Source organism: Xenopus laevis, chromosome 1S (genome assembly GCF_017654675.1).
Source record: "Xenopus laevis strain J_2021 chromosome 1S, Xenopus_laevis_v10.1, whole genome shotgun sequence".
In the NCBI taxonomy this organism is placed as follows: domain Eukaryota; kingdom Metazoa; phylum Chordata; class Amphibia; order Anura; family Pipidae; genus Xenopus; species Xenopus laevis.
Window position 1 is genome coordinate 147,398,387 of NC_054372.1, and position 19,823 is coordinate 147,418,209.

Here is a 19,823-nt window from a genome sequence, read left to right on the forward strand (position 1 = left end):
AAACAGTTTTGCAAACTGGGAATTTAAGTTACAGTCAACGCTATTTTCACGCACAACAACCTCGCACATTGGGTGTGCTTGTGCAAACTGCCGTCTCATTTGCACGGCATTTGCGAAAATGTATTCACACTACAAATTTGCAAAAACCGGAAAGACGGGCAGAGCAGTGCAATATATTAGCGTTCAGGAAAAAACATGTGCAATACAACCATTTGCGAAAAATATGCGCTGCGTGAACTTTATAAATGACCCCCACTGTTCTATATCAGATGCTCCACTAAAAATCTACCATAAAACCATAGATTTGTCATGATTAAAACAAAAGGCAAAAAGTATGTTCAGCACAAGCCAGTAACGGAACTTGGTGGGGGCGGGCCCTGGTGCGGGCCGTGCAGCCGGGCCCGCCCCCACCCTCGTCTGCGTGATTTTTCTCTGCCGCTGCAGCCGACTCCACCCGGCTGCAGCGCGCTCAATCTACCGGGGGGCCCTGCGGGGGTGCGGGCCCTGGCCCAGTTGCACCCCCTGCTTCCCCGGTAGTTACGCCCCTGGCACAAGCCTTTTTTATTGCACACATGTTGACTAAAGTGGCATAGTTGTCAATGCAGCTTTCTTAAATGTGGTTGTCTGTGTATGTTTTATTTACTGTATATCAAGACATGACCACAGATCCAGGGGGCATCTAATAAATGTTCATGTGCTACAAACATTTGAGAATTATTCACAAGCAAAACAGATGAATTTTATAAGCAACAATATTGCTGTGAAATATGTTGGCGCTATATAAATACATGTTAATATAATAATAAAATATCAGGGCATTTATATTTGGAACTTATGTACAGAGATGTGTAAATTATTTTGTATTTGCACTGTATTTTAAAACAGCTGTATTGTTGTTTTTCATATTGTACTAAGCCTTTGGTTTTACAGGTTTATGCCAAATGGTTTTACAGGCTTATGCCAAAAATACCATTATTATATATACCACTTTAAACCTGGCATAACCCATTAAAATTAATGAGACAATTTTGTGTGGCAAGGAGTTTCTGGTACAACAATTACTATGAGTTGTTTAAAACAATAGTAACATTGTTTTTTATTTCCCTTTTTTATACACATTCATATATGCTCTGCAGAAAGGATATTTGGGTTACTACCAAATGTCAGAGAGTAAATAGCTTTATATTTATGATGAATCTTGAGAGCCCTGGAGTTTGGTTATGGTCCTTATTACACATATGTAGTGATGGGCGAATTTATTCGCCAGGCTCGAATTCGCGGCGAATTTGCGCGATTCGCCGCCAGCGAATAAATTCATGAAACGCCCGCGAAAATGTTTTTTTCTAAAAAACGGACGCTGGCGTCAAAAACGGGCGCCGGCGTCGAAAAAACGGCGCCGGCGTCAAAAACGGGCGCAAGCGTCAAAAACGAGACGCCGGTGCCATTTCGAGAATTTTTCGCCGTTTCGCGAATTTCGCACGAAATTCGCAAATTTTTCGGCGAAGCGAAACGGCACAAATTCGCCCATCACTACACATATGCATAAACTAACTTTACCATGCTATTAATTCCTGATAAGTGTACCATGGTATTAAATTGTTGAGGCCTGATACATAAGTGCATCCTAAAGTAAACAGATATATATACTGCCTTCTGTGCACTTTTGCATCTATGTTATCAAAGGGCCCCTACATCTTAGTATGGAAAAGCCTCATTGCACTGTATTTTGTTATAAACTGATCAATATGCAATGGATTCCTAAATGCATGTGACTGTATTAGTAATAAAATGGATATCTACTTGTGCACTGTTATTTAATATATTGTTAAATTATATAATTCTAATTACATGCTTACATTCACTAATCTGCAAATAATGTGAAATATTTTTATTTCTTTGCCCATGCCTTTCCTTTGTGCAATGCGTCATTTTCATTCACACAGTAACATGCTTATAGTCCTTAAAAAGACATTTGCCATGCAGTGCTTAAGCAACGGAAATATCTTGTAAGCCTGCCAGGGTTGTGAGACACCATTTGAAATATACAATATAAATAAAGCTTGTAGAGAAGAGGATTACTGTCCTGCATAACATGCATTAAGATTAGAATGGCAGACATAAAACTCCTCAAAACACAGGCCATCAAGAGAAGATGGTGTAGACTTTTTTTTTGTAATCAGCTATTGCTCAAGGCTCAGTAAATCCGAGTTTCTCCCAGCAGACGAATGCACATTTTACTATCAGACAATTATTAAGTATCTATCTGTGAGGCCGGCAACAGATTTACTGAGTGATAAACATTTTCTTCCTGTAAAGATTTTTAATCAGCTCCAAAGCATGGCTAAAATAATGAGAAGGCCGGGCTTGTGTTTGTCCTGATTAATGGTAAAGAGCAAACCCCTGTGCTGGCTGGGATGTGCCAAGCATCCTTATGGCTTCTGTTGAATACCTTGCTAAAAACTCCTACATCTGTTTATAAGAGAATAAAATACATAAGCTGCAAATTAAGCCTCCATTCACGTTTCCCCACAGCAGAATAATCAGGAAAGATGCAATGCCTGTATGTGACAGGATTGCGAGACCTTTATGCTAAATTACACGGTGGGAACAGAGATTAATTTACAGAGAAAGTTTTCTTGTCATCAGTGAGGGTTGGTGAACAGCAGTACAGATACCTGTGGTTAATTGAAATATATTTAGTACTTACCTCAGCAACCCCCCAAAATCCCACATGCAAAAGCTATTGGTGGCCAGTAAGTTTTACAGATAAAGCAAGCTTCATGTATTAAATATTAAAGTGGTTAAACATGTTTTGGGTACATAATTTATTAGAATGGAAAAATCATGTGCCCTGTTGTTCCATGTTCAGCAGAATGGATCATTATGGTTTCCTCTCTTTGCAGTTTAACAGGTCCAGGTAGACTATCCCTCAGTCACATCAGTCTTAATCCCCCCACCCCCTTCCGTCCACATGGCCTGGAACATCATCATCATCATTTATTTTTATAGCGATGACAAGATCCACAGTGCTTTACCTTAGTTATAACAAACAGGGAATACATGGTGGATAACAAACAAGAGGGCCCTACAACTTAGAGTTTACAAATTAAAGGTTAGGGTACAATTGAGACATTTTAGAAACAATTTTGTGATATATGATACAGCAATTATTGATTAATTAAGGTACATTGAATAATCTTTTTTAAACAAGTGGGTCTTTAAGGAGCGTTTGAAAGTTTGGAAAGAAGGAGAAAGTCTGACAGCTCAAAGCAGAGAGTTCCAGAGAAAAGCAGAAGTCCAAGAGAAGTCTTGTAGATGAGAATGGGCAGAAGTGATGAGAGGAGAAGCGATGCAAATGGTTGTATTCGGGCAATGTTGCACAGTTGAATATGACATGATTTTGCAAGTTTTTGGATGTGTGGTGAAAAAGACAGATGCAAGTCTAGGATAACTCCTAAGCAGCGTGACTGTGTGGTGGAATGAAAGGTGGTGTTGTTTACTGTGAGTGATATCTGAGGGACAGGGGAAGATCTTGGAGGAAATATAATGAGTTCTGTTTTTGAAAGGTTCAGTTTCAGTTGGCACTGTGACATCCAGGAGGAGACAGCAGAGAGACAGTCTGTAACTTGGGAAAGGACAGAAGGAGAGAGGTCAGGAGTAGACAAGTAGAGTTGGGTGTCATCAGCATAAAGGTGACACTGAAGTCCAAACGACTGAATATGTTTTCATAATGAAGTAGTATAGATTAAGAACAGCAGGGGGCCTAGAATAGAGCTTTGAGGAACTCAGACAGAGAGAGGGAATGTAGTAGAAGTAGAGTTAGAGAAGGCAACATTAAAAATGTAAACCATGAAATAGCAGTGTCACAAATGCCAGCTGAGTATAGAATGTCTAGGAGGAGTGGGTGGTCAACTGTGTCAAAGGCTGCAAAATAGTGGAATAGCTTGAATAGTGACCTTTAGACTTTGCCAGTAGAAGATCATTGGTTACTTTGGTGAGTGCAGTTTCAGATGAGTGTGTTGGGGCGGAAGCCAGATTGCAGGGGGTCGAGAAGGGAGTGTGAGGGAGAAGCTGGATCAGGCGTCTGTAAACAAGCCTTTCCAGTAATTTGGATGCGAATAGAAGAAGGGAAACTGGACAATAGTTAACGGCATAGCGGGGATCAAGTCAAGGTTTTGAGGATAGGAATGATTAGTGCTTGTATAAGGATGGAAAAGTACCAGTAGAGAGTGAAAGGTTAAATGGGTGGGTAAGTGCAGGAGAGAGTGAATCAGAGAGGAAGCGAGAGGTTATGGGGCTAAGGGAGCAGGTTTTGGGTTTTGAGCAGGCTAGAAGTTTGTTAACTTCATCTAGTGTTCCGGGGGTTAAGGAGTGCAAAGTGGATATGAGTTGACTGAGATTGTTGTCAGACGGTATGCTTAGTCTAATGAGAACAATTTTTCATGAAAGAAATGAGCTTGGGCAGTTTTATTAGTGGGTGGAGGGGGTGGAGAGGACCATAAGAGTAAGGTAAATGTGGCAAACAGTAGAGGAAAGAGTGGAGATTAAAGAAGAGAAGTATTGTTCTTTAGCTATTGCTCAATTGTAGCAGGAGAGCATGAATTCAAAGTGGATGAAGTCAGCATCAGTTTGTGACTTTCTTCACCAATGTTCAGCTTATCTACTGCATCTGCCAGGGTTGGGGTTTAGCTGGTCGGCTGTGACGGGTGGTAGAAGGAGCAAGGGAGTCGAGAGCTGTTGAAATAGCATAGTTGTAGAGAGAAGCTGCCATATTTGGACAGGAAAGATTGTTAATATGAGAGATGGATTGTGCTGATACGGTTGATAATTGTTGTGTATCAAATGTGTTAAGGTTTCTGTACGTGTGGGTGGAGAGAGATGGTTGTGATAGCTCAGGTGAAAGTGTTATGTGAAAGGAGAGTAAGTGATGGTCAGATAGGGGTGAGGAGAGTTAGGTTGGATGGGTGGCACAAGTGGCAGAATATAAGATCAAGAGCATGACCCTCGATGTGGGTAGGTGAGCCGGTTAACTGAGAGAGACCAAATGAGCTTGTTAGTGCTAGCAGCACAGAGTTTACTGACCTTACTAAAAGGTGTATTCTATGATGAAGAAGGGAGTGGTAGGATAAATAAACCTGGACATTGGCCGTTATTAAGGTTAAACACGGCAGAGTTATATCTGTTGAAACAAAAGTAGGGATATACTGTATGCACTGGGACTGAATTTTCTGTTGCAGGTATATACACTGGTACAACAGGAGTAGTAGGGATAATACAATGGAGAGGAACTTCAGCCTTGTAGGACACTTAAAATTTACTCAAATCTGTGGCCTAGACAAGCCTTTTGGTGTAATAATCACAGTTGGGCTCATTGGCAGCAGAGCACAGTTGAAGTAAAACAAAAGGAAAACTGTCTCTCTACCTACGTATTTCTTCTTTCTACCTGCCTCAAAAGCTGATTAGCAGAATGACAGCAAAGTTCTTCTGAACTCCATCCAAGTCATTCTAAATTCTAACTCCGTGCTTCTCACTGATGTCATTTCAGTGCCAAGCTGATTCTTTTGTCAGAGTCCTTAACCCAAATACTATATTTGAGGTTTCTGGTTGCTTTGGAAGCACTTCATACAAAAACCTGAATTATTTTTAAATGAATTCTATTTAAGCAGTTTTCTCCCTGCATATGAATTGGGGATACAATTGGAATTTATTTAACATCTAATTTGAGCTCAGCAGTGATTTAGGGCATTCATTTCAAGTGTCACTTACAAGCAAGTTACACACTGAAAGCATATCCTATTGACAGAGACATGAACTTGGAGATTTGATGAATGTTACACTTTGAATATGTCCCATGCCCTCAGCTCTGTCTAAGATATAAATCTGGGAAAATACAGGGGGGGGGTCATCAGCCCTGGTCGAATACAATCTCTTTTCTTAAGGGGTAGCACAAAGTTGGTGCCTGTGCTTATACAGCCTACTTTTTGTTTTCTAACATTTTGCTGGTGCAAACCGAATCCAAATCCTAATTTGCATATGCAAATTATGGGTTGGAAGGAGAAAACAGTTTTTACTTATTGAATTGAATCTGGTCCATTGTTTCTAATGCTAGATGCATTGGGGTCAATAGGTATTGTTACTCAAGTATTTTCTTGTGCCAAATGCATTGAAGTCAATAAAGGTTTTTTTTCTCTTGGATCAAATGCATTGGATTCAGAGGGTGTTTTTTTCTCAATACATTGAAGTCAATGTGCAAACAAAACCAAATTTTTTCCAAGTGTAGTGAATAGTGAAATTCTAGCACAGATTTGCGAAAATGTTTGACATTCCTAAAGATACTAATTTCACTGCATATCTGTAGTAGGCGAAAAAATGTGCTCATCCTTAACAATTTGGTGTTTATAATAGGCTTTTTAATTAAGATCTCAAACAGAGACACAATTATTCAATTTATGACAACAGTCTAACTGGGATTTCCTCTTAACATTTTAATTTGTAAAAACAATTGAATAAAAAAATATATAATGATAAAATGAACAATGAATGAGGGTCTGGCAACAAGCAATAATTGCTTTAAAACCAGCAGCTCCACAAATTTCAAAGGCGCTATATAGAGATAAGGCTCTCTACATGCATTCAACTGTTTCTCTTAAAAACTCGAACCTGTTATACCATCATGTGTGAAAACTTACTACTGTATCAAAGCCACCATTTAGGACACCATTAGGACAGCCCTGTGCTCCTTGTTGCAAATGTTGTGGGTAAATGCTGTGTTATCAAAGAATTTATTTTGTGGCCAAAATGTGCTAGCTAGAATGTGCGGTTTCCAATAAATACCTAAAAAGCTGTAAAATGCCTGAAGTCAGCCAAAAGATAAACTCAGCGAAATGTAAACAAATTATGCACAGTGAATACAATATGATCAGAAAATGTGTCACTGCATCTTGGCACATGAAGATATGTTTGGACTGACACCAATATGACCCATAGGTTGCATTTGCCATACAATCAAATGTCTATCGTATCAGACGAGAATGAATTTCTGCCAAAAAATTTATCTGGCAATTGGCAGGTAATAGGGATGTAGGTCGATATCCATACCTATTTTTGGATATTATATTATCTTGCTCTAATAGAAGAATAAAACTTCCAGCTTTTAATGCTTGAACAAAGACACACATATAGTATAGTGAGCTTTATCTTATTTATTTATCCAATTTTAAAAAGATTCAACATGGCTTGTTGCATTGTCTTTGATTTACAATTTAACTGACACAAACTCGGGAATGACATTTCACAAAATTAGGAATAAATAAATTGCATTTCACAATATTATTATGTTCATTAGATATTTTATTACTTGACAAATTGTAATTGTACACAACACATCATTAAAATCAGTTTGAAGGTAGGATCAGTTCTTTTGCCAAATAACTGAAATGAATATGTACACTGTACCCTGCAATGACACACAGTCACTGTTCCATTGGCAGGTTGCGTCTGTATGTGCCTACAACATATATTAATTATGCACAAAGGAAAAATTGCTTTCCCAGAGGAAAATAGTTCCCATTGCATATGTCTTTTCCATTGACATATCAGTAAAGAATCTCATGCAGTATTTTTGTTGTTTGAAACCATATTTGAAAAAGAATATTCTGTATCTTCCGTGGCTATTGAGTTTATTCTTTATTTCAATTCTATAGCTGTAACTTTATTCTACTTTCAGTAAATATTCCACTGGTAAGCAAAATCCACTGTATATACTGTATTTATGACTACATGTCACTGTTACTTTCTCTGCTTGCAGGTTTCTGATCGATGTGACTATGTCTTCGTGAACGGAAAGGAAATGAAAGGAAAGGTGAATGCTATTGTGCATTTCACTTACCAGCACTTTAAAGCCTCACTGCTGATGACAGTCTGGGTCCCCCGGCTCCCATTGCAGATAGATCTGTCTGACGCTGAATTGAATCAGATCAGAGGTTGGAGGGTTCCAATTATGTCTAATAAAAGGTAGGTAATATGCCCTGACTTTAACCTCAGCATGCAATCACATGTACCTAAAAGATTCAATTTATTTTTTGATCTATGTAATATTTGAAAAAAAACTATAACTGATAAGAGTAGAATATATATATATATGATTAGATATAATGCTGTACATGTTTTATTTAACCTTACATGCTAAAGAGATAAACATCAAATAAAATGTATGCCAAATGGTTGCATTAGGAGATCTGCAATTTACACCTCACTTAGTAAATTAACTAAACGTGCAGCAGATAAATAGGGACATGGATGCTATTCTACAGGAGACTTTTATCCACCAGTCACCAATTACCAAAGATAGAAAAGCTATCTTACAAAATTGCTGTTATTACACAGTGGCTTGTCTATTTGCTCATTTTAGGATCAGTGTTAGTACTGGGTGCTTTAAATTGGCATTTGGCTAAAATAAAAGTTCAGTGCTGACAATAGTGTTGTGCTGGATTTGTGAGTGCATCAAATAATAATATATGACCACTGACTATTTCTGTATCGCCCCCATGCACTCTGTTATCCATTGCACTTTACCTTATCTGCAATAAAGCAATATAATGTTTATTCTGACTATACAAAGTGAAGTAAATTATTCTTCTGAATTTCAAGACAATATTCTAAACATTTAGCTTAATTCTTGAAGGCACATGCATTATTTAAAGGACACTTAAAGGTCCATCAATTTATATTTAAGAGCTGTAACCTATGAACACCTCTACTGGTTCACCAGCTCTGTGCAAACATAATCTTATTCCTCCAACTTTTAACCTATTGGTTTGATGACTTCCTAATCAGTAACACTGCTCTTGCACTGCCTAAAAGCATGCCCACTGCAGTTATATTCAAGTAGATAAAAGGCTTAATTGGGCTGGGACTTGCTCAGTACCAGTTCAGAGGCTTAAATTCCCTTTGGATATAGCCTATATGTGCTCCCATTTCAACACACTCCAGTTATGTATCACAGTTAATCTAGAACATGGCAATACCTCTAGTGTTAAAAAGTGATGAGCAAATCTGTCCCATTTGTTGAAAAATTCACCACAGTAGCAAGCTACATTAGAGTCTATTGCGGAAATTTACTTACCTCTGTAGATTCGCCAGCGTTGTCTTCTCCGCACTTCGCCAGGCGTAGACTCGTCAGGACATTGCAAATTCACGAAGATCCGAAGTTCCGCCCAAGTTAATGATCGTTTCCGAAGTTGTGCTAGCGTAGTTATGATGGGCGGTCCAAAGTTGCGCTAGTGAAGGCTAATTTGCATACAGCGCCAAATTTGAATTTCAATGGACGTGTATGCAGCAGCGCATACAAAACACTACACAAGCGCAGGGAAACTTAATAAAAGTTTATTTAGGTGTTCTAATGCCCTACACATGTGCCCACAGTATAGTTAAGGTGCCACAAATGTAGGGGGGAAGGTGGGCACCCTTTTTCAGCCGATCACTCAAAAAACACCAGCGTTTTTTGGGTCTTAGAAAAAAGTCCTATTTTGGGACTTAGAAAAGTTTTCAACTTTTTTTTTTTAAAACTTCTATCTACTCTATTGCACTTTGCCTGCTCTAACCTGGCGAAGTAAACTCTGGTGAAGGAGGTCACGTTCAGAAAAAATGTTAGTAAATTTACGTATTTTCGCCCCCTTCTCCAGAGTACAACTTCGCCAGCATTAGGGTGCGAAGTTGCGCTAGGCTATCATCATCGCTAGGCGAATTTTCGCCAGAGTGACTGATAGTAAATTTGCAAAGTTGCAAAATGACTTCACTTCGCCCTTTAGTAAATTTGCCCCTATGGGAGCTATGTAATAAGTCACTAAGTTTGCCAAGGAGCAGTAGCCCATAGCAACCAATCAGCAGGCAGCATTAACTGGTCACCTGTTTAAAAGCAAATATCTTATTGGTTGCTGTGGGTTACTCCTCCTGGGCAAATGTAGTGCCTTTTATTACATATGGGAGTATGAGTTTTTTTTCTTAGCACCGTGTTTCTGCTTTGGGGCTACCAATAAAAATTGGGAGGGCAAAATCACATGCATTTTTCACTGCTACACACATGCCCTACATTGTTGGACCTTCTGTCCACTAGGCAACAATTGCTTTTCATCATTCAAATTTTTAGCTCATCACTACTGTTAAACATACAGCTTAGAGAATAGGGATGTAGCGAACTGTTCTGCTGCGAACTAGTTCGCGCGAACTTCGACCGTTCGTGTCCGCCGAATGTTCGCGAACGTTTGGGGACGTTCGCATTTTGAGTTCGCGTTCGATTCGAATACAAGTCGTTCGACCATTCGAATTCCTTCGACCGCTAAAAATCGAACGATTTCCATTCGTTCGAACGATTGTAAGCATTCGATCGAATGAAAAGCATTCGATCGAATGGCTTCGATCGTTCGATTCGAATGAAAATCCTTCGATCGAATGATTAAAATCCTTCGATCGTTCGAATTGAACGATTTTAGCGGGTGTTCGAAGTTCGCGAACGTTCGCATTTTTTGCCGGTGTTCGCGAACGGCGTTCGCGAACACCAAATCGGCAGTTCGCTACATCCCTATTAGAGAAAGACATATGTCAATCAAGTTCAACTTTGAACAAAAGCAGAAGGTATTTTGAGCTCATTATGGCCATTAGGCAATAGGGGACACAGAGCAGGCAGTGGAAAAGAAACTTGGACTTCCCATACTGTATGCAAATAAATATGCTCTCATGTCCTGTTGAGCATTCAGTGATGTGAATATATCTGTGATTGTGTTTATGTGAATAATTAATTGCTCCGGTGGCTTAGTAATTAATTTTAGAATAATTATGCAAAACAAAGTAATTAAATATCACGTGAAGGAGAAAAGACCACAAATACGATAAATGTGATTGATAGAAGTACTATATAGCCATCCAAAAGGACTGAGGATATTTAAAGCTTTCCAGTAAATAATGCAAAACTATTCTTATATATAGGTATAGGACCTGTTGTCCAGAATGCTCGGCATACAGATAAGGGATCTTTCCATAATTTGGGTCTCCATACCTTAAGTCTACTAAAAAATTATGTAAACATTAATTAAACCTATCAGGATAGTTTTGCTTCCAATAAGGATTAATTATACAGTATCTTAGTTAGGCTCAAGTACAAGGTAATACTGTTTTATTATGTCAGGAAAAAAAGTTTTAACATTTTTAATTATCTGATTATAATTAAAGCAAAACAGTTTTAACATTTGATTAAAATGTAGTCTATGGCAGATGGTCTTCCTGTAAGTCTTAGCTTTTTGTATAACAGTACAATAAAACAATAACAATAATAAGTACAATAACAGAAACTGACTTGAGATGTAATAACTGCTACAAATAAATGAAAGCTAAAGCTTAAGTCCAATAGATATCTCCTACAATTGGATCAATCCATGTAGCCATTTCTTGAGTTTAGTTGTATTTATAATTGCATTCCCGAAGGCAGGATTGGTATAAAAAGTAACTTTTTTCTCAAATCATATGACAGACCGGCAAGAGACAGTGAGGATGAAGAGGATGATGACAAGAAGGGAAGAGGCTGCACTCTGCAGTACCAACATGCAACATTGCATGTCCTCACACAATTTATAGCAGAACATTCTGACATTGTTGGTCAGCTGTCCTACCTTCTAGGATCTGATTGGCAAGTTGACATTACAGACTTGATTGCTGAATTTATCGAAATGGATGATCCCAAAGTTGTCAGACTTCAGGGACAAATTCTCATTGGCCAAGAAGTTGGAATGACAACTTTGCAGGTAAAGGAAACTAATTTTGTTCTTCTCAGTTGATAAAAAGGTGAAATTATTTTGGCTGAAGTGTCACTGAATAGCTGTGGCACTATATTAATAATTTGATTACAATGAGTCTATGTGGGACATTCACTAAGATTCGTTGTTGCGACATCATCCGCTTCGCCGCACTTCGCCAGGCGTATTTTCGCCAGCGCTTCGCAAATTCACTAAAATCCGAAGTTGCGCTCAGGGGAAGCGTAAGGTTGCGAAGTTGCGCTAGCGTTAATTCGCCAAGCAAAGGAAAGTTACACTAGCGATGGTTAATTTGCATATGGCGCCAAATTGAAGTTACAATGGAGGTATATGTAGCAGCACTACACAAGCCTGGGAAACCTTCAAAACAGCAAATAAAATTTTTATTTTGACCTACACATGTGCCCACTGTATAGTTAAGGTGCCATGAGTTAGGAAATATAGGGGGGAAGGAGGGTAGCCCCAAAAAAAAATTTCGATCTTTTTCAGCCTATCACCCATAAAAAATGAAAAAACACCAGCGTCTTTTGGGAAGTTTTTTGGGAAGCAATTCCTATCTACTCTATTGCACTTCACCTGGTCTGAGGTGGCAAAGGAAGTCTGGTGTAAAAGGTAGCGCTCAGAATAATTTGCACGTCAGTGAATTTGCGTAGTTACGTCCGTTGCACAAATTCGCCAGGCGTAAGGGTGCGAAGTAACACTATCGAATCGTCGAATTAGCGAAAATGAGCTACGCTGGCGCATTCACCGAGGCGTTAGGCGCTTCGTCGTTTTGTGAATTTGTCCCTATGAGTGATGGTCTTTAGGGATGTAGCGAACTGCCGTTCGCGAACACCGGCAAAAAATGCGAACGTTCGCGAACTTCGAACACCCGCTAAAAATCGTTCGATTCGAACGATCGAAGGATTTTAATCGTTCGATCGAAGGATTTTCATTCGAATCGAACGATCGAAGCCATTCGATCGAATGCTTTTCATTCGATCGAATGCTTACAATCGTTCGAACGAATGGAAATCGTTCGATTTTTAGCGGTCGAAGGAATTCGAATGATCGAATGGTCGAACGATCGAACGCAAACTCAAAATGCGAACGTTCCCAAACGTTTGCGAACATTCGGCGGACGCGAACGGCCGAAGTTCGCGCGAACTAGTTCGCGGGCGAACAGTTCGCTACATCCCTAATGGTCTTCCTATAATTTGGGAAGTCTATGAGGATTTTCAGAAAAAAAGACAGTGCTTAAAAGTCACTATTGGGCCTTCCTGATGAAGACTTTTTAACTATATTTTAGCTATATCATGCAGACTTAAAAAAAAAAAGTATCTCCAGCTACAACAGAATTTGACATTTGCAGTCAGGAGACATCATCTGGTGTACTGGTTCAATTCTGTCAAATTCTGTTTATAGTTATGCCGAACATAATAAAAAGTTTACATGCTTGTGATTAGGAAATTTGCCTAAAGTGACTAGGAAGCCCAATGAAACTGAATCTTTCACTTTAACACTGCAGTTTGTTTTTTTGTTTTCATTCAGATATTATCCCCACTTTCAGATGCAATTCTTGCTGAAAGAACGGTGATGGTTGTTGATGAAAAGGTGACAATAACAGATTTAGCCATTCAAGTGGTGACAGGGCTGTCACTTTCTGTTCAGCTTAGCCCTGGAAGCAATAGGGCAGTCTATGCAACAACTATAGCACAGGAGCACCTTTCTACTCCAAAACAGGTATGTTTGCTGAGACCCCTGCAGAATTTAGGTACTGTATTTGGTAAAAGCTTTTTATCTACAGAATTTGCATGCCATTACACTTGATGACTGTGCTCTGAACAAGGGCATTATATACTGTATATCATTTGGATACAAATATCTTAGTAACAAGAGAATGAGAAGTGTATTACCCTAATTCTAGGACTAGAAGGAATTTTTTATTTATAGAATTGTGACCCTAAATTATAGTGATGTTTACTGATTCAAATGGTGTTACTATTTGTTCAGAGTTATTAATATTAGTAATAGTTTATCCATTTGCCCCCTCAAACTAAATCATTTTCCCTGCAACAAACAACCTATCCATGCTATTTGTAGGTGTGGTGCTGAAAATAATAGCCTAATAATCAGGCTGTTAGACAAGGCTATATCTATCGGTAACAGTATGTTTTGTTTAAAGCTGGATAAATATTATGGCCCTAAATCAAATATAATTTTTTTACAAGAGGTAACAATGCATACTTCTCAAAAAAATATTTAAATATTTGTTCCCATATGGAAAATAATTTCTGATTTGTTAACTCCTGTATGTGGTTTGTATTTAGAGACTAACAATTTGGATGGGTGTTAGAACTAACTGCTGCTAGTGAGCTGCATTAAGCACTAACACCCCACTGAAAAGGAATGTGTGTGACTGCTCAAAGCTTATACTGATGCACTGAAGCATTTATCGGCTTTGATAAGGGGTCAATTAGTTTTCACTTCCCTGATGTTTTTTTTTAAAGATTTTAGACCCTATAACTGTAAAGATGAGACAAAAGTAAAATGTTAGATCTTGATAAACTGAGCATATAAAATTCAAAATATGTATGTTTTTCAAAATGTTTGCAGTCTTAAAAATAAAGAAGGTCTTCATGCATTGGATTGGCATCTTATTTTGTAATAAACATCAATTTCATTGGGAAATGTATAGTAAGTTAAGAGTTCATGGATACCATGGGGCAAAGGAGACATTCTACACTTATTCTTTTGGAGGCGCTTTATATGACTAGATGCCGTTCATAAAAGGATTTTATGAAAGGACACCGAAATTCACTTACAGTGTACATTAATACAGGTATGGGGTCCGTTATGCGGAAACCCTTTATCCAGAAAGCTCAGAATTATGGAAATGCTGTCTTCCATAGACTCAATCTTATCAAAATAATCAAAAAAATTTAAAATGATTTCTTTTTTTCTCTACCTTATACATGATCCAAACTAGGATATAATTAATCCTTATTGAAAGCAGACCCAGCCTATTGGTTAATTTAATGTTTATATGATTTTCCAGTGGAATTAAGATATGAAGATCCAAATTACAGAAAGATCCATTATCCGGAAAGCCCCAGTCCTGGACAATCTGGATAACAGGTCCCATCCCTGCACTGTATATGACCTGAAAATATTATGTTAGAAGAAATGATGCCCACCCAACCACATAGAAATTCAAGATGTACTACAGCCACCTAATATCTCATGCATTCTACAATATCTATAGGAATTCAAGACCAACTGTTGATGACCGGGTTGTACTTTGATGTGCCCCTTCTTTTTAAATTTAGATTGTATATGTAACTTATTAATGTATGCTGAAAATTCTCTTCCCATTTCACCATAGCTTCTTTCCCAATGAGCACCATATGCAAGTTTTGCTTGGATGCCAGTGCTCAAATCTGCCTGCTGTGTTCAGACATCTGTCTGACTGCCCATTAAAACATTCTGTACATAAAAAGTGCATATATTATTAATGCCCATAGAGCCCTTAGGAAAATGTCATTTATTTTACAGTAGCACAGCAGGACTTTATGCCTGATCTATGTCTAAAGGGAAGGTACTGATTTACACAAAGTGCATCAATGTAGGTGTCCTGAAAATGTATGTCTTTTCAGTAAAAAAACGGTATTTCTTCCAGGTTTATTTATTTAGTGTAAGCACATTACCATAACGTCTGACAGGAGAAATGCCAGTGTAATGGATGTTACTAATAGAAAGTAAAAACAAATGTTGAGGACAACTTAAATGTATTCAAAAGAAACCTTACTGTCAGAAAGAATTAACCTCTACCATACAGGATGAGTTACTGAAAAAAGGGACACAAATTAAGTTCCGAAAGATAAAACCCTCTTTGTTAATTGAAGGTTAGACGTGCCATGATTCTTTGTAAGCAAAGCATTTCTAAATGAATACATTTTAGAAATCTGCAATTGTTTTTAATTTAAATACATACGTTTGATCATGTAAGTTGGCATATGATAATGTCACTTGACAGTCACTTTATTATTCGGCTGTTAAAGTCGAATCCATATCACCCAAGGGACCCATTGTCTTTTTTAGCACGTCGGAGAAAAAACACATTTTACAACCAAGAAATTTAAACTAGTGTTTTTTATGCCTCAGAAATGAATTTGTGCCCTTCACAATTTAGTACTTTACAATTTATTGCAATATAAAACATTTTTTTATGGAAGTGTTTTCTCCTTTTTATCTGTTGTTTGCTGACATTTATTTATTTATTTTGTTTTCCATATAGGAAGTTGGAATAAGTTGCTGGATTCAATTTAGTGATGGTACAGTGAGCCCCTTGGATTTATATGATCTAAAGGACTTTGCACTCAGTGTTACATCATTAGACGAGAATATTTTCTCTGTTTCTCAGGATTCAAAGTCAAAATGGCCCGTTTTTTTGGCTGTAGCAGAAGGTCAAGGAGGTTTGGTCAAAGTGGAACTCATGATTAGTGAATCATGTCAGAAGTCTAAAAGAAAAAGTGTTCTCACTGTTGGTATCGGAAATATGAAAGTCTATTTTGGTCAGAAGGATAGGAATAACAGCCGAAACATCAACCGTGGACACCATTTTGACAACCATGGCATTGGGAGAAGGCCAAAGACTCAGCTGGAAATGGCTAGGCCAGATCTTGTCTACTTTGGTACACCTTCTATGAACAGTGATTATGAAATCATGAATAAAGCAGCAACTGATAAAACTCAGCTAGGTCGGACAAGAGGAAGGGAGAGTCTTTTGGATGATGACAGTCACCTTCCAAATGTTCCAATGGATTTCACCAGCTTTCCTGCACAAGTTGACCTACCAAATAGTAATGGAGACTTGGAGGAAAATGATCTAGCACAAACTTCCAGAGGATTAAGTGATTTAGAAATTGGAATGTACGCCTTACTTGGAGTGTTTTGTCTTGCTATACTAGTCTTCCTTATTAACTGTGTAACATTTGCATTAAAATATAGGCACAAGCAAATACCCGTAGATGAGCAGGAGACCATGACACACTCACATGACTGGGTTGGTCTTACCAATAGGACAGAGCTGTTGGAAAATGTTATAAACTTCCCCTCACAACAGGAGGCGTGCATAACAGCCGTGGAAAGAGGGGTTAATGTTGAAGAAAGTAAATATCTTCTCAACACAAACCATCCGAAAATTGTTAATGGACAGGCATACAGGTCTGCAGAGACTTCCTTTAGTGAAGGCAAAGAACAGAGAGGAGAGACTTCTTCTTCACCTACATCGAAAAGGAAACGGGTCAAATTTACTACTTTTACTACCATCCCCTCAGAGGATGGCTGCCAAGTTGTCAGTCCTATTCTGATAAACCATGAAGATGATATAAAATGGGTATGCCAAGATTTAGACATGGGGGAATGCAGGGAATTAAGAAACTATATGGAGAGATTACATGAAAACGTGTAACAAATTGAACACATTTCTTTGGTGAAACTGATTTAGCAAGTTACGCAAAAATGGAAAAAACATACCTGTTTTGTTACAGGATATTATGAACTTGTTGCATTAAACACAATGACTGATAAATGCACAACACTGCAACTTTTTTTATGGACTACAAAAGGATAGAAGCTATTTATTGTCCACAGTGTATTTTAAGCCTAGAGAGACAGACAAACAATGGTCTAAAGGATGTTGTCAATCATGATGCATTAAAATAAAAGGAGACCATGTGATTTATGCCACTGACAGAATTTTGCCACTGCTTCTCAGTTTCTGATTCCGTATTGTATGTGCTGTTAGTAACTGTACATACAATCAGTGGAATTTTTTTATTGGTCCTTATTTAATTGATAAAGACTTTCTGTACTGTACAAACTAGGATAAATAAGCATCTTTATTTGTATATATAGGTCCCTTTATTTTTATACAAAGCATGGCGAGCACTGATGTAATCCTAGTGTAAAAAATACATGAATCTACAGTATTCTAAATCTAGAGCTTCTCAGATGACACTGTAGAGCACAAACCCAAGAAACCTCCATACATAAAGTATAGAAACCAATGAGCTGGTCCAGAATAGTGGAAGAAGAAATCCTATTGGTTCTTGAGTTAGCAATATGCTGTCCTAAACAACTCTATATGGAAGAACATTTTTCTTCTAGCTGTCAGATTATATTGGCCTAGACAACTTAAAATATGCAGATGTGTGGGATGATAACACTTCCTTATAAATAGTCAGAGTTGCTATGTTTAAAAATAGGAGAGCCGAGCACAAACACATTGTTTCCCAATTTTAATCATTTTAAGTGTATTGTCTGGTCCAGAAAGCCTGCATTTTCATTAGTGCAACTATTAAAACCAACGATATCCCAGATGCATGAGCAACATATACTTCTGTTTCTGGCTGTGCAGAATAATTGTTTTTAGACTAATGGCCCTATCAAAACTTAATTAATACTGTAAATTAATCATTCATCTTTATCAATATACATTGCGACCTTTATTAAGGGGCAGATTTATCAAGAGTCAAAGTAAAAATTCGAATTTTGAGGTAATTTTAGGGGCCCATTTACTAAGCTCGAGTGAAGGAATAGCAGAAAAAATACTTTGAATTTCGAATGGTCAAATATGGCTACTTCGACCATCGAATAGGCTGCTTCGACCTTCGACTTCTAATTGAACGATTCAAACTAAAAATCATTTGACTATACGACCATTCGATAGTCAAAGTACTGTCTCTTTAAAAAATACTTTGACCCCCTACTTCGCCAGCTAAAACCTACTGAGGCCAATGTTAGCCTATGGGGAAGGTCCCCATAGGCTTCCTAACAATTTTCTGATCAAAGGAAAATCCCTTCGATCGATGGATTAAAATCCTTCAAAACGTTCGATTCAAAGGATTTAATCGTTCGGTCGAATGATTATTCCTTCGATCGTTCGATCGCATAAATCCTTCGACTTCGATATTCGAAAATAATTGAATAAATAATGGAACTCCAGAATCTCCCTAAGAAGCTATCATTTCCTTAGATAATTGTACCGTATTTCTCATCCATGATATTTTAAAGTGGGAGAAATAAGCACTTTTCTTTAATCCTTTACCCCAGCATAAAATGGAATCTGTCCAGATCGCTTTTATTCAATAAATAGAAATATGAATATGTCAGTAAATAAATTAGAACCACTTAATCTACTTGGCGAAATTCAGTTTCGGTTTTTGTTGTTGTCGACCTTTTTCAGTGGTCAGTAACAGGTAAGCATTTGCAGATGTAGTCAAAGCCTCATTACTATCTACAGGATATCTGTTATAAAGAAACCCATTATCCAGAAAGCTCTGAATTACATGAAGGCCATCTCCCATACGCATATTTTATTAAATAATTTAAATTTTAAAAAATGATTTTCTTTTTCTCTGTAATAATAAAACAGTACCTTGCATTTGATCCAAACCAAGATATAACTAATCTTTGAATGCATATTATTGTTTCATGTTTTCGGCCGATCTTCAGACTGTTGTTGGAATATTGCAATTCAGTGCTGTAGCTGATCCAGAGAATGGCACTTAACTACTTTTCTAATCAAGTGTAGGTACTGTAACATTGCGTCTACATTTAGATATGTGTTCCCCTTAGGGATGGGCGAATTTGACCCGTTTCATTTCGTCAAAAATTAGCCACCGGCGAAAATGTCGCTGACACCCATTAATGTCTATGGGCGTCAAAAATTTTTTGATGCACAGCAGAATTTTTTTGACGCTCGTCTTTTTTTTTGATGCACGACCCCATACAAGTCTATGGGCATCATTTCCGCGGCAAAACAAGGATAAAAAATTCACCCATCCCTGGTTCCCATCTATTGAGAAACTAGTGAGTGGGCAAAAAACTTTACAAACCTCTCACAGATAAGAATACTGCTGCTAAGAGGATTGCATGGGTACTTAGGAAAAGTTAAATCTGACTAATGATTTGTAAGTAAAGATAACTTGCTAAGAAAAATCTTTACTTATAGAACTATGTAACTGCCTAGGTGGC

The 19,823-nt window shown here is 37.8% G+C and overlaps 1 protein-coding gene across 1 annotated transcript in view; it reads left to right on the forward strand.

The window, feature by feature from the left end:
- Positions 1-17,530, forward strand: part of tmem132d.S (transmembrane protein 132D S homeolog) — a 419,848-nt gene extending 402,318 nt beyond the window's left edge. The window contains exons 6-9 of the mRNA XM_041580339.1: positions 7,808-8,013; positions 11,525-11,795; positions 13,335-13,526; positions 16,081-17,530. Coding sequence (XP_041436273.1) covers positions 7,808-8,013; positions 11,525-11,795; positions 13,335-13,526; positions 16,081-17,256 — 1,845 coding nt within the window. The 3' untranslated portion in view covers positions 17,257-17,530. The remainder of the gene's footprint in view (positions 1-7,807; positions 8,014-11,524; positions 11,796-13,334; positions 13,527-16,080) is intronic.
- Positions 17,531-19,823: the final 2,293 nt, after the last annotated feature.